Source organism: Macrobrachium rosenbergii, chromosome 33 (assembly GCF_040412425.1).
Source record: "Macrobrachium rosenbergii isolate ZJJX-2024 chromosome 33, ASM4041242v1, whole genome shotgun sequence".
NCBI lineage: Eukaryota > Metazoa > Arthropoda > Malacostraca > Decapoda > Palaemonidae > Macrobrachium > Macrobrachium rosenbergii.
In genome coordinates this window covers 9,641,558-9,655,930 of record NC_089773.1, presented here as the reverse complement: position 1 = coordinate 9,655,930, position 14,373 = coordinate 9,641,558, and the positions used below count along the sequence as shown (strand labels likewise).

At 37.0% G+C, this 14,373-nt stretch overlaps 1 protein-coding gene across 4 annotated transcripts in view; it reads right to left on the bottom strand.

Moving 5' to 3' along the window:
- LOC136855908 (transcription elongation regulator 1-like) overlaps window positions 1-14,373 on the bottom strand; it is a 40,954-nt gene that overhangs the window by 13,083 nt on the left and 13,498 nt on the right. For all 4 annotated transcript variants that reach the window (XM_067133357.1, XM_067133360.1, XM_067133358.1 and 1 more), the window contains 6 exons: window positions 13,118-13,293; window positions 11,398-11,531; window positions 10,302-10,503; window positions 9,344-9,487; window positions 9,022-9,122; window positions 4,739-4,997 (listed from right to left, as the gene is read on the bottom strand). In XM_067133357.1, the coding sequence (XP_066989458.1) occupies window positions 4,739-4,997; window positions 9,022-9,122; window positions 9,344-9,487; window positions 10,302-10,503; window positions 11,398-11,531; window positions 13,118-13,293 (1,016 nt within the window). The remainder of the gene's footprint in view (window positions 1-4,738; window positions 4,998-9,021; window positions 9,123-9,343; window positions 9,488-10,301; window positions 10,504-11,397; window positions 11,532-13,117; window positions 13,294-14,373) is intronic.

The following is a 14,373-nucleotide window of genomic DNA, read 5'->3' as shown; positions in this document are numbered from 1 at the left end:
TAATCATAAAAGGGCAGATAATTTTTGCTGGAAGGTAAAACCTAGATAAATGTAAGGAACAAATCTACTGGTCACTCTACCAGATACATATATAACTGTAACAACCACAATGCCCTCTTAGTCTTCAGTGCAGTAACCCATTCTGGAAGGTTAAATAGTCACTGAATTGTTAGCTAGTATCAAATTATGAAAGTGAGAGACCATACATCAATGCACTAAAACTACAGACTGAAAATGAACTAAGAAGCTAAAATAATGGAAATACAGTACTGACAAAGAATTTCACTCTCAGGATGATTTAAACAGCTAACTCAGTTCACTGCACCATACAACGCCAGTGATCCATGATGACAATATTTGTGGCTAATCACCAACTGTTAAAGGTAATTACTGAGAGAACCAAAGTGAGAAAAAGATGAAATAAAGAATAACCACGAGTAAAAATAGTCAAATTGCTACTATGAAGTGTTGGAATTGCTGCAACCCTACTGTGAAGTAAACACGGGGAACAGCATTAGTGGTTCACTCAAAACGAGGAAGTTCAAGTGAGGTATACCTGAGGGTGTAGGTGGCATATGCACTGTGAAACCACTTTCGTACTACTGTCCGTTAGACAAACGACTGTTGAACCTGGGGAAAATTTGGGACGCCAATGTAAGGTATGCATATGATTGATGGGCTTGTGATGAAATAAATAAACTCATTGAGCATGATAATAACAATGTTTAAATGCTCACAAAAATGTAATTAGTATTTTGTTATTTAGATTCTTTATAGATATATGTATATATTCAAACTTCTGTTCTAAAAGAGAGGGTGTAGTAGAAATGATGCCAAGCTAATCCTAACGAACATCAAAAGCTACAAACTTAGACAAAGAAACACGCACAGGCAAAATATATACAAACGATAAAATCTGCAAAGCTATGAGTTAAGTACGGCCTGAAAAGGAAGGGGGTTAGCACTCTGAAACATGTTTCGTACACATTATATAGTATTATGATATAAGTAAAAGAAAATAGTGACCATATATGTTTATATATATATATATACACACTCAAAAAATTCCATCCTGACATAGATTTGTACATCTAAAACATTATATTCATAATTGCATCCCTACCTATCAAGGTCATTTCATTTATTGATATCTGATATGTCACCAGGATTTGTATCCTTAGTGCAAGCTATGACATTGCATTCATCTGTAAAAGTAATTTCACAAAAACATTGAAAAACTAACTGCAAGTTATACTTTCTCTTTGGAAAAAAAGGTAGAGGCTCAGTTTTCTACAGCTATCTAGAAGCACTTCAATACCCAATTGACTTAACTCTTGAAAAAGAACATATAAACCTTTAACAAACACTGGAACATGGGTTAAATCCTGGAAAAAATTGTAAAGCAATATAGTCAATATATAAACAGCAATAAGCAAACAAGGCCAAGTTACTAAAAAAAAAAAAAAAGATATAATACAAAATCTACATTTAATATTTTCTTTATATATCTTTGTTTATCATTCAGAGGAAAGATCTATTTGGTCTAATCAAGCAAGATCAAATTTAAATACTTTTGTCATCTCACGTTAATATGATATTGAACACTTATAACCAAGTGGCCGGGGGGAAACTGTGCACACACACCACTTTTCAACAACTACTAAACATTCAGGAACAAACCTGCAAAAACAAACAAATAGGCCGTGATGCCAATGGTACTGCAAACATCGTTAGTGCTTACTAAACATTAGGTGGAAAAATGCCAAGGTCCCCTCCAACTTCTTATGATTTGAATATCGATAGCTCATTCCAGTTGTTTACACTGACATGTGAATGACCATTGGGTATGAATGCTAACCGTCACTCAATCACATCCATATCTGTGGTTCTCAAATGTCCCCACACTGCACTGTTTCGCCTGACAGACAAGATTAGTATTAGCTCATTGTGTGGCATCTGGAGCCTTGGACACCCATCAATCACTTACCACACATTACGTGGGGTCTGAATATGAGGCTCTCAGAGATCAGCAGGGATGGGAGGCATGAAATAATTATATGAGCATTGGATCTGCATGAAAGAATTAACTTTGTTTAAAAAAAAATTGTTTCATCCCAGCCCCATTGCTCTTATATGTCAAAATGGAAATTTAAGTATGAGGACCAAACTGCTGAATGCCCCAAAGAATTAACTGAGAAATGAGACATCTTGGAGAGCACTTCCACACTGGGATAACTCAGGGACCAAGGTTTTGGTTACTCAGCGAGTTGTTAAAAGCAAGGACACACTCCTTAAAGGGTACAGCAGGACACTTCTAATTACACAAGTTTCAGATGAGTTTGCAGGGGAAAACAGTCAATTTCCTGATCCTGCCCTGTTAGACAAACTAACATAATTTGGCATGTAGCTCTTGTTCATGACACTACGCCTTCAGTGTGGGCCAAGCTTTCATTAGGAGCTAATGATGCTGGAATGAGGGTGAAGCCTTGAGAGGATGGTGGCTGGGCCAAAACACCACCTCAAATTGGAATACTGGGCCAAAACACCACCTCAAATTGGAATACTGGGCCAAAACACCACCTCACATTGGAATACTTTCCCCATCCTCATGAAGTCAAGGTAGTTCCTCATAATTACGTGAACCACAACGTTCAAGTAATAATCCAGTCCTATGAGAATAAAGAGCGTAAACAATAATGAGGCCAGGAAATGGAAGCAAGTCCCCTTGAGACCACACTTGGACATCTGAGGCAGAAGTGCACATACCACACCTGAGGCAGTACTTCTGACTGGTCCTGAAAAGTCTGAGCAGCTAGTCCACATATTATTGAGGCACTATAAACAGAAAAAATGAGTTGTGACACTCTGCAGCAGAATAAAGTCAGCTGGGCCGTGTAACTTGGGGTTTCTCTTGGGCTGGTGCACCTTGGTGCATTCAGCACAGAATAAGGCTATTAAAACAAGCAAATGAAATCATCCATGATGAAAAACTTCTTATAACAAAGCAAACACATTGAGGTAGTCATGAAAAAAGTACACAAATCTACATAGTGAAAAGAAAACACTTGTTCCTACTAGAGAGTAAAAGCCAACTAACAGTTATACAAATACAACGTAAAGATAGTCAGATTCACTCTGCTTACAGAGTAAATTTTACTATCTTTACTTTGTACACAAGAAATATCATCTACCTTTAACTAACTCCTTAGTAACAGGTTAGCACAAAAGCAATAAATCTAGTCGGGCAACAGCAAATCAATACTTGAGACGAAAATATGAAAAATACAGTACAAGAAAATCATGTGAAAAAACTGGCCTATTGCCAACAGCTGCAGAAATCTCACTTTACTCAGTAAAGTGGTGGGAATAAATGGACGAATGTACCAAGAATACAACTGAATGTAGGCAATCGTGCGGTGGAGGAATTCTCCTGAACTGACAACAGCATCACAAACACACGGAAAGTCAAGCAGGTGATTAGTGGCGATAGTGTTGAACTACAGCTGATCTGTCTGTCAGACAAGGAGTGCAGTGTCTATGGACATTTCAAGACCAAAAATTTACCCCTATATGAGTGATCAGTTGTAATGCCACAACTATACATTTTACCATCTTAACCTCCGTCTCTCACTATAAATCAAAATGTTTTAGCATCCAAATTTCCCATACTTTTTCAGATCGTTGCTTCTCATTTTTACTGATATTCAATGTCTTTGCAAATAGGCCTAAGCGACCAACATGATCTGAAATATCCTTGCTCTTCATTAAAAGGGGAAAGTTGGACACCATCTGCTAATTTTGTCAACCAATAACTTGACATCTCTTTTCCTCAAGCTGAATATTTTAGACCTCTAAAATATGTTACTCACATTTCACAAGACATTAAAAAAATTAAAAAATGGTACATATTTTGTAATATATCCTACAATTACTGTGGGAGTCCTCTTGTATCCTGGCAAAAAAGAACATTTAACATGTTCATGTCTGCAGGCTAACCCAATAACCTCACCAGTCCCAACATATTAAGAACAGAGGCAGCACTGAGGGTTTTTACTGCATTTTCTTAATTACCACCAATGGCCTTAAACCTTCTTTGGAAAGAGTGGACCCCGAGTACCAAGGCTTGTCTAAATTTATTTGGGAATAATTGGGCAATACCAAAGACAGCTGGGATCCAAGGAGTTAAACTTCTTAATTTTCCATATAAAGTGAGAGCAACAAAAGCAATAAGCAGTCTCAATTCAAGTCTGTCAATGGAACTCATACTTGTTGAAGTGAAGAATTTTCTTACATACTTTGCCAATGCAGAAAGGATTACTCTCTCCTCAACAGCTCAGGAGATTTATCAGTGTCTCCTAACGATGTCTGCTAACCCATAAGCCTCAGAAAATAATAAAAAAAAACTTAAATCACTAAACAAATTACAAACATGATTTGCTTCTAATTTTCTCAAAACTTGGTAAGGTACTAAGTTACTTTTTATTAGTCAAGATGTTTATCTTGTGATATTATTCATGGAGGGAAAATGTCATTACTAAGTCCATTTAAAAGAAAAAATTAATATAATTCTTCAACAGTGACAAAGCAAGAGGGCAGCAAATCATAACAAACAAATGATGACTGACTGACTGACTGACTATTCATTTCTCATGAGGGACTGTTCTTCAAAGCAGCAGCAGCAGTGTGTGTGCATCTTGCCCATTCAAAATTCCCTGGCGTCTCAAACTTTCTTTCTTACCTGCTCTCGCTTGGCCGCCTTCTCTTCCTTCTCCCTGCGTCGCACTTCCAGCAGGAACTCGTCAAACAGGGACTCCCTCTCCCTCATCTTTTCAATGTTGCGGAAGCGGTCGTCCTTGCTGTATTTCGTCATGAAGTCCGTGAAGGAGGATTTCCCATTGAGTCCAGCTTCTTCCAACAGCCTCCGGAATTCATCTTTCCGCTCCTTCAACTTGTTCCGCTTTTCACGACGTTCTTCCTCGGCCCGCTCCTTTACATACCTAACGCAGTGAAAGGGACGTTAAAACTAATACAATGGTAAACACTCGCTTCCCTAAAGCCTCGCACCACCGCTTTCCATCACCAAAGAAGCTGGAGTACAAACTGAAATGCAAATTCACGTGTTCCATAATCAGTGTGATCTTGTCAAACCCCAGAGATTTCAGAGATCTACAACAAAATAAGTACTTACTGAAATTTCTAAACTGCACAGTTCACACACATCCACAACCAGAGAGAGAGAGAGAGAGAGAGAGAGAGAGAGAGAGAGAGAGAGAGAGAGAGAGAGAGAGAGAGAGAGAGAGAGAGAGAGAGAGAGAGAGAGACTAATTATGTTGTATGTGACCAAGCCCACTGCTAATCCTAAAAAAAAAATTCCCTACTGCTAAGACCTTTACTCACAATAATCTTCAGATTTCCATATGAAAGGAACAAAAAATATAAATAAAAACCCTTCCAAGTTACATATATTTTCATGATGTACTTGTAAACACTTAATTACCCCTGCCCATTCCTACAGTTATACAATGATTTTACCAACCAGTTAACAAGCTGTTATATCTAGTATATATAAACTCATTCTTTTATTCAAGGGCCCATGGGAAAGCAACCAAGTGGCCTTATCTAGCACAAGCTCTTAAAATAAAGTGGGGGGGATGGGATGAGGAAAGAAATTGGGAGCTAATTGAAAATATAAGTGACAGACCTACCTTGTAAATGTCAGGAAAAACATAACCTGGAAGAAATTCATGAGACTGGTAGGGGAAAAGAAACATTCCCTGTGCAACTGTTCACCTGCATTTGCTAATAATTTCCATTTTCCCTTATATTTCTAAGTATTTTTATTTCTCTTTACTTCCTCTTACTACTTCCTAATGAACACCATATTCTTTGGAAGCTTGAATTTCATGTCAATGGCCCCTGTGGGCTTGATCCAGATGAATAGGTTTCATCTTCTGAATAATAATAATACTTCGGGCTCTCTTTCACTAATGGGCAACATGGAAATGTATTGGTGGAATACTGGAGATTTTCCTTCCGACTTCTAAAGAGGCATGTTACGTCCATGTTGCTTTTAATTTTATCTTCTGAGTTTAATGCTATTTTGGACATTTCCCTGATCTCAAGTTTAATATTTGACAGTTATCACATATTAAACTATATATATCAAGACGACTATTCTAGTAATGAGAGATAAAGGGTTAACACTTTCCAGTATTTTCTACAAGACTTTTTTGTTGAAAATAAAAGGTTTCATTTAAAATTGGTATTTACCAGATTTTTCAGGGTATGACTGTCCTTCCTTTTCCTCGGTTTCGTTTAATTTCCCTCGTTATGAACCAGTTGGGTGCTTCTTAGTTACAGGCAGTTCTCTTTCCCTATTTGTTGTTCTAAATTACTTAGCTGTTATAAAACGCATGTTTTTCACACAAAACTTGTACATTATACAATTTGAATTAAAGCTAAAATTTTTTAACTTTTCAGTTCTTTGAATTACTCAAAAGTGGAGTTTTAATCAATTACTTCCTGTTAATTTTAAATAATTCTGGAATTTAATTTTCCATAGCAGAAACCTTCTGGGTAAAATTTTAGGTTATTTAACTGCAACTAGTTGTATTTCCAAGTTCCATGGAGTACCATTTTAAATTGTAGTTTCCTTGTCACTGAGATGTCGTAATTTCAAGTATTCCCTATATAAGTACATTCAATACATCTGGTTGGTGTGTTGTCACTTATTGCCCACCAGTCAAGACACTGGATGACACAAATACAAAGTTACAGTTATATATTACTCGAGTACAGTATTTATTTCATACTATTTTGTATTTCATTTTTTGCATTAAAATTTACTGCTGACCAGTTCCAGTATTTCTACCATTACACTAGATAAAATAAATAAAACAGTTACAGCTACATATTACTTGGGTATTTATTGTACACCAAATGTTTTCTTTTTCAATCTTCTGCCTTGTTCACAAAAGTGAGACTGCAATGAAGGTGTGACAAATGACCTTTCTCTAATTTCTGTCAAAAAACTCTTCACTGACACTAGCTACTGAACTATTTGTTTCTCCACTGGACCACCTTCCAGTGGAACTGCCTTCTTTGCACGGCCTTTACAGATATCTTTCAAAGGACAGCCCGCCTAAATCTCAAAAACGTTAGCAACTGGTGTCACAAGAGCTTTCACTGCACACAACGTAATCTAGTGCCATGCATGGAAATGCTTGTTCCTATTGTCACATCTTTTGATTTTCCCTAGGTACACAGGGTTAACCGTGATCTCTTCCATTACAGATTATTTCTGGGCTTATAGCACAAAGGCTTCATTCCAAATCCTTGGAAGTTTTCCTTCTAAGATTATCTTGATTATAATATCTCTGATGCCTTTTCTGAGAGTGTGACACGAAGCTGGAACAAAGGTATGTGGCAGCAATCTTTCACGCCACCTGATGTGGGCCTGAGGGTGTTGGGAGGCAGAGCTGGCAACAGCAATAGCAGAATGCAGCTATAATGGACAGAGACAATCAACAATTATCACACTCCCAAGAGACACACTTACAAAGAACCACGAACAGATGATTTCAACTTCTTGATAGCACAGCTCTGGATTGCTTCTCTTGTGGAGTCATGCTGCACGAAAATACATTCTAGCAATGGGCCCTGCTATCAGACACTCCCTGTTAACACCAAGTGATGATGGTGGGTACCTTGACCAAACCACGGTACTGGGGATGACAGCAGTTCAATTACCAATTCACTCCAGTTTTAGACTTTTAAGGACTGTGAATCTGACGATCAAAAGACCCACTGACAATAAGAGCAAATAATCCCAATAAATATTAACTAGGCCATAGGACCACCCAAGAGTTGGCAGATCAGATACATGTTTAACCTAACTGGTCTCAAGACTATATTGCAATGATATAGAGATCATACCTCAAAAACAGTTACTCTATCTCCTCATTCACACTAACTAGGTGACTACCAGAAACTTGGATGAGGCTGACTAATGCAGTCTCATCCAAGTCACCTGGAGACAGATGCAACTAGGTAAAAGTCAGATTACTGAAGTCTCAACGGGAGTTCTGTTTTGTCTTGCATGATGAGTCAACCTCCCCTGGAATCTGAGCAATATTGGTTACTTAAGAGACGACCTCTAAATACCTAACTCAAAAGTCAAGAAGCCTAACTCTTTGCCCAGGAAGCACATGTGGTAGGGCAAAGACCTTCCATCTCTCGCACAGTGCCTTGAAAGTTCTTTTAGGCCAGAATATATGACAGAATCCCTTGTACAGAATGATGTAGCCTATTTCAATGAAGACACTCACTAGAGTGACATTATCTTCTTCAGCATATAACGATAAACTTGTTTGCGATCAGCATATAACGATAAACTTGTTTGCTATCTTACAAGGACACAGAATAGGGAGAATAAACAAAAGACTGTAATTATCATAAAGATAATGACCCCAAGACAAGAAATATTAGTCCTTTTCATTGTCGATTTGATAATGGTTATAAAATATGCAGATTTGGCTGCCAGAAAACCCCTATACAGTATGGGGTCACAATCTTATTTAAAAATTCTATTTTTTATAATAAAAGAAAGGGCACAATGCCTTTTTCCTGGGTATATGCATCATCCAGAGAACAGGTGGGAAATTCTAACTGAATCATGGAATGCTAGCTCACTCTTAGATTTACAGCAAACTGTGTGCAGCTTTACCATGTTGTAGTATAGGGCAGTAAATGTTGACTGGTTCCAATGATAAACAATGGAAACTAAAAGATAATGACCCCTCCCCAGAAAACCCTTGGGGGTCACAATCTAGGAAAGATTCTATTTTTTATAATATGAAAGGGCACAAGCTTGGGTATATGCATCATCCAGAGAGGTGGAAATTCTACTTCTGGAATGCAAATGAAATGAAAAAAAAATCATTCAAGTAATTTCTGAACAGAAACCACCAACTTAATACAAACTCGATACCGGGGGGGTCTTGTAAAATATATAAAACTTACTTTTCAAACACCTGTTTCCTTTCTCGCGACGTCAGCAAAAGATACCGGGGGTCGAATACAATTTTGGAGAGCTCCTTCTCCCAAGAGCTGAATGCTGATACCTGAGGAAAATAAATCTGAATAAATTCTTTGATCTGGTGCAACCTTTTGTACAAATGACATTTCTGGTTAATAGTGTATGTTGCTTACATTAATCTTTTTTTAAGCTTACTGATTACATCCTTGCAACAGACAGGACTACCAAATGTGCATATGGAAACAAGAGAAAAATGACTAACAACTAAACATCCGACAGAACTATACAAGCAGAAAAAAATATTACCCCCTTTTCAGCCAAAAGATCTCGGAACTGTTTCATACGAATCTCCAGTGGAACAATAGCGCGCTCCCTGGCAGCCTTAACCTCAGCCTCAATAGCAGCCTCCTTTCCGATGTCGATTCGTTTTATTTCATCCTTTCCAGTTTGCTGGAAGAAGAAATAATTTCAATGAACTAATTAAACGGACTGTATTCACTGGCAATACAATGCAAATGGGAGCAAACTGTAATATGGGCAGTTTTGTTGTGGAAACAAAAGATATGAGCATACAACAAATATCTTTGCAAGGAATGGCTTTCTCCATTCAGGATGTGGTCTACACAGAGAATGATGCTTATCTTTTCACTTTATATGAAACAAAGACAGCACCTCATTTGATTGTGCCAAGTTCTTTACAAAAACCTTCTTATTGTTTATACAGAAAAGCTCAAAGAACAATTACTTAGTACTATTCATTTTATGCACCACTTGGAATTACTTTTATGGTAAAATGCTTTAACAAATAACTGTAATAGTCACACAAACTAAGCCTACGATAAAGTAAAACCAGGTCTAATTCTGTTTTACTAACAGCCCAACTAAGTCCTTACATATATAACAAATACGTAAACAAACAAAACCCTTGTGTAGAGCGTAACCTTATCAAGGGTACTCACAATAATAGTTGTTAAACATGCCAATTTTCAATTAAATAGCTTCACCATTCCCTTGGAAAAAACACAGAACTACTTATTTTCATTATCTTTAGTGAAGACCAATTAACCGGTTACCTACTTGTCATTATGAACTATAACTGCCACAGATTTTAACCTATTGTTAATCAAAAGCCAACCTACTCCAAGATGTTAGATTGTGTACTTAAAATTTAGCCAGTAATACTTTCACATAACAAGACCCACTGACCTAGTATTGGTCTAATTTATGAGTATACAAACACATGACCTCTGCTTGTATTACTTACAGCTATAATCTGTGGCTGTAAACCGGGTGGTGCAGTTGTCGTCAAAGGGGTTTCTGTACGCGGCTTTTTGGAAACTGGCTCGTCCTTCGACGGTTCCTCAGCCTTATTCTTCATGCCTACTACTTCTGCTGGAGGGTTATTGACCATTTTTTCAACATCCGCCCGATCTGCTAGGTCTGGTGGTTTCTCCCAAACTGATGTTCTGTTGTAAACAATGAATTTCTGAATTAATATAAACCTTGCCATTAATAACAGTTATAAAATTGAGTTCTTTCACAACAAGCCCCTCATTTACAAGAGTCAACATTTATGGTCTTCATGACTGCTGATGATATCAATTCACAACAGCTACTGAACATAACCTACTGAACTATGGGTTCAGGTATTAAGAATATTCAATCTTGTGTATCTCATTTATGGCAACCCCTTTAATTCTAGTCACATATCACAATACAAAAATTGGAGAACAGCTCAAGGAACCTACGTAGGTGGAGATATGCAAACTGACAGAGGGATGAAGATTAGTTGAATAAAGACAGAATATATGACAAATGGGATAGTTGATGACCAGCAAGCCAATCAAGATGGGAGGGAGAAAGGAATAAGGTTTGTATCCCAACAGGAACAAAGAGAAGTTCTTTCCTACCTCAAGCCTAAAGTCTACTGGAGTACACCCCACTAATGAGCAGTTTTTGATTAAAGAATAGTGTCCAGGGTTCATGAAGACCACAAGTATGGGGCTCATGTCAATGAAAGGTTTACATAAAAAAAAAAATTGGTTTTGTTTTGAGAATAAAAAAAAAAATTTCAACCAGGGCAGATAATTCATATTCATCCCTCATGACTGGTCTACCAACAATTTCTTTGAATAGGTAATGAAATAACTACGAAACGATACTTTTTTAATTTACCATACACGCATATAACTGAAGCAGTGTGAATACTTAACGGCTAATTCTTCCTTGAATAAGAATGATATTTGCAAATTTACTTCCAAACATATGCACTTGGGGGGGGGGATAACTGGACTAGGAATGATCAAAGATAGCCCAACTAAAAAAAAATATAAAAATCCAGATTTAACTTATTCACTTACTTTGTAGTTGGATTGTAAAAGAAGACCCTGCCATCACCGGTCCAGACCACACACCACGGTGTACCGGAAACAGGTTGTGAAGAAACTGGCCGGCTTAGATCTTGCTGAGTCTTCTGTTCTTCAGCTTCTGCACCCTAGAAAAACAAAGCATAAATTTCAATCAACACATTTAAAGGTCTATGTGTATAGTATAATTACAAATACAGACTAGACAAAAATTGCTAGTAGAAAAACACCAATAAAATAGAATTATTACAGATTTCTGTGAACCCTAAAATCAATGAAATTTTGTAACGAATGGAACCTTATATAATAACTGCATACATTTTCACACAACTAATATAATCAGTCCACTGGCTATGGAACATATCAAACTAAGTTACAAACAGACATCTGTGGAACATATACTATGGAAACTTTTTCAATCTTGAGCATTAAAGCCATAGAGTAATGCTGGCATGAACTTCTGATTGCATGTCATTCAGCTTGAATTTCAAAAACAAAATCAACACTAACCATGAATATGTTCACTGTACATGGTCCGCATTTCATGCCTGTTTATTTTGTAGCATTGGCATCTTCACCCGAGTGAAGCTCAGTTTATTAAGGTCCTACTGACATTACAGTTTTTTATGAATAAGATTATTATGCAGTTGTCATTATAGAAAAACCTCAACAAACACTCTGGGGGGTTCAAGCTTTCTGATAAGTAAAAAAAGGTCCCTATAAAGGCAGTCCCTGGGGTTAAGACAGGTTCAGTTTACGACGCTTTTCAAATGTGTTCATCAGAAATTATTTCCCAGTTTACGACACGTTCCGGGGTTACGATCGATCAATGGAAGAGATATGGCTCCAAAACGGCAGAATAATAAAAATTTGGAGGTCTTTTTTCATGAAAAACTCAATAAAAAAGTAGGTTACATCATTCTCAAGACACCCAAGAGGATTAAAAACTAAGGTTTTCTAAGATTTTCTTACAATATTCGTCGTCTTGGCTTACAACGATTTTCAGCTCACGACGTGCCGTAAGAATGGCACCACCGTCGTAAACCGGGGAATGCCTGTACTATACATTTCTTATCGCTAATAACAATTCCACTTAGGTTCTAACCTATACTAACCTGCAATTTACTGTTAACATTCAATTTAAGAAAATTTATTTAAAATATATGGCATCTGAAGTGGTAGCTTAGCACAAAGAAAAACAAAAATCATTATGTAGATGTCCACTAAGTTACAGTAGGTCTTTAAGTCAAGTTGAGGTGTCACCAGTAAATTTCCTTTAAGATTCATATTCAAAACAGGTCATTAATTCTAATATTGGTCCTTCAAGTTCCTTTTTAACTCAACTCACACAAAGAAATAACACCTTATTAAGCTTAACACTTGAGAGCTGGATACAGGATTTGCTATGACACTAACAAAACTTCCAGTAGTTAAATTTCCAAGATTTACCTTTGACTGCCAGTTTAAATTAGCAAAATGGGATAAAAATAAATATGGTTGCAGTTAGGGAAGGGATACTGCAGGGTCTCTATTATAGCTATATAAGAGAGACAAATAGCTCCACAACTTCCATGGGCTTTATTTTGCTTAACAGGTTGGCTGCGAGGAGAGCTGTGGAAATTAAAGCACAGGATACCCACGAATAATGCGAGTTCAAAGAGGGTCTTTGGGTCACAGAACAGAGGTAATACTGAAACAAATATAACTGCTATACCTTAGAATCTTCATTATCCACTTCCATTGGAGTGTCTTTGTTATCGGGAGACAGAGCTCTCTCGCCATTGACTTTCGCTGTAGTGCTGTCCTGTGACGCCTCAGACTCTGTGCCTGGAGCTCCGGGGCCAGAATTGACTCCCAGACTAATGCCCTGTGCGAGTGCCAACCTGGCAGCTGTAAGGTAAAGTTACATTTAGTACACAAACTAAATAATGACATAGTTTGACCATACCAATGAAAAATAACAGTACCAGTATGTATTGAATGGTAAAACTTGAACTGCAAAAACAACTCTTCAAATATGAGAAAAGCACAAAGCACATGGATTGTGTGTACATATAACTAAGGGAACCAGTGTATTTGCATACATTTTACAATAAAAGAATAAAATGTCAAAACTTCCAAATCAATTTAAAAAAAAACTTGACTACTACAAAATTAAACATCACATCCACTGGTACATGTCTAAAGGAACACTTGAATTACATTAATTAAACATCACAACCACTGGTACATCTTCTAAAGGAGCATTTGGATTACATTAGTAAGTCTTCACGTCTACCTTAACCCTGCTGGCACCCTAAGAACATGAAAAGAAACCCACTGCCAATCTGAAGCGTTCAAAATGGCTCGGGAGAAGCAGCAGCATTTTGAAACGCTTCGCAACACTGCACACTATGTACACCATGGGTCATTCAAGTTACAGAAAGCAAAGAACAAGACTAAACAAATAAAAAGGGAAAACATATTCTCTGAAGGGCTAACAAGGTCATTCTTACATAATTTACTAGCCAAAATAACACTTTAGTTAAAAGTGGCACCACCAGCCACACACAAACTCTCTTGTAACACAAACAGACATCAGGTACAATGCAGTAAACTGAGGTATCAATATATTTTAATTAGTTGCATCAAACTTATATATATATATATGTTTATACTTGAAGGATTGTATATAGTATCTATGATAAATGAACACATACCTCTACTTTTAAAACACGTACGTGATGATCCCATCGCCTCAATCCATTATCAACGAAATGTTACTAAATCCACTGCAAATATTTGTCTAAGGATAAAACCTCCTTTTTCACATTGGTGTATGTTAATCTGAGGGGGTGATTAGCAACACTAAAAATATTTAACTGCATGCAAGCTCAGTATTATTTTTATGGACTACTTTTTGTTTGTGGCTTTCTTTACAAGTACATAGTGCAAAAATATGACAAGGTGTTTAAATCCACTAATTATCAT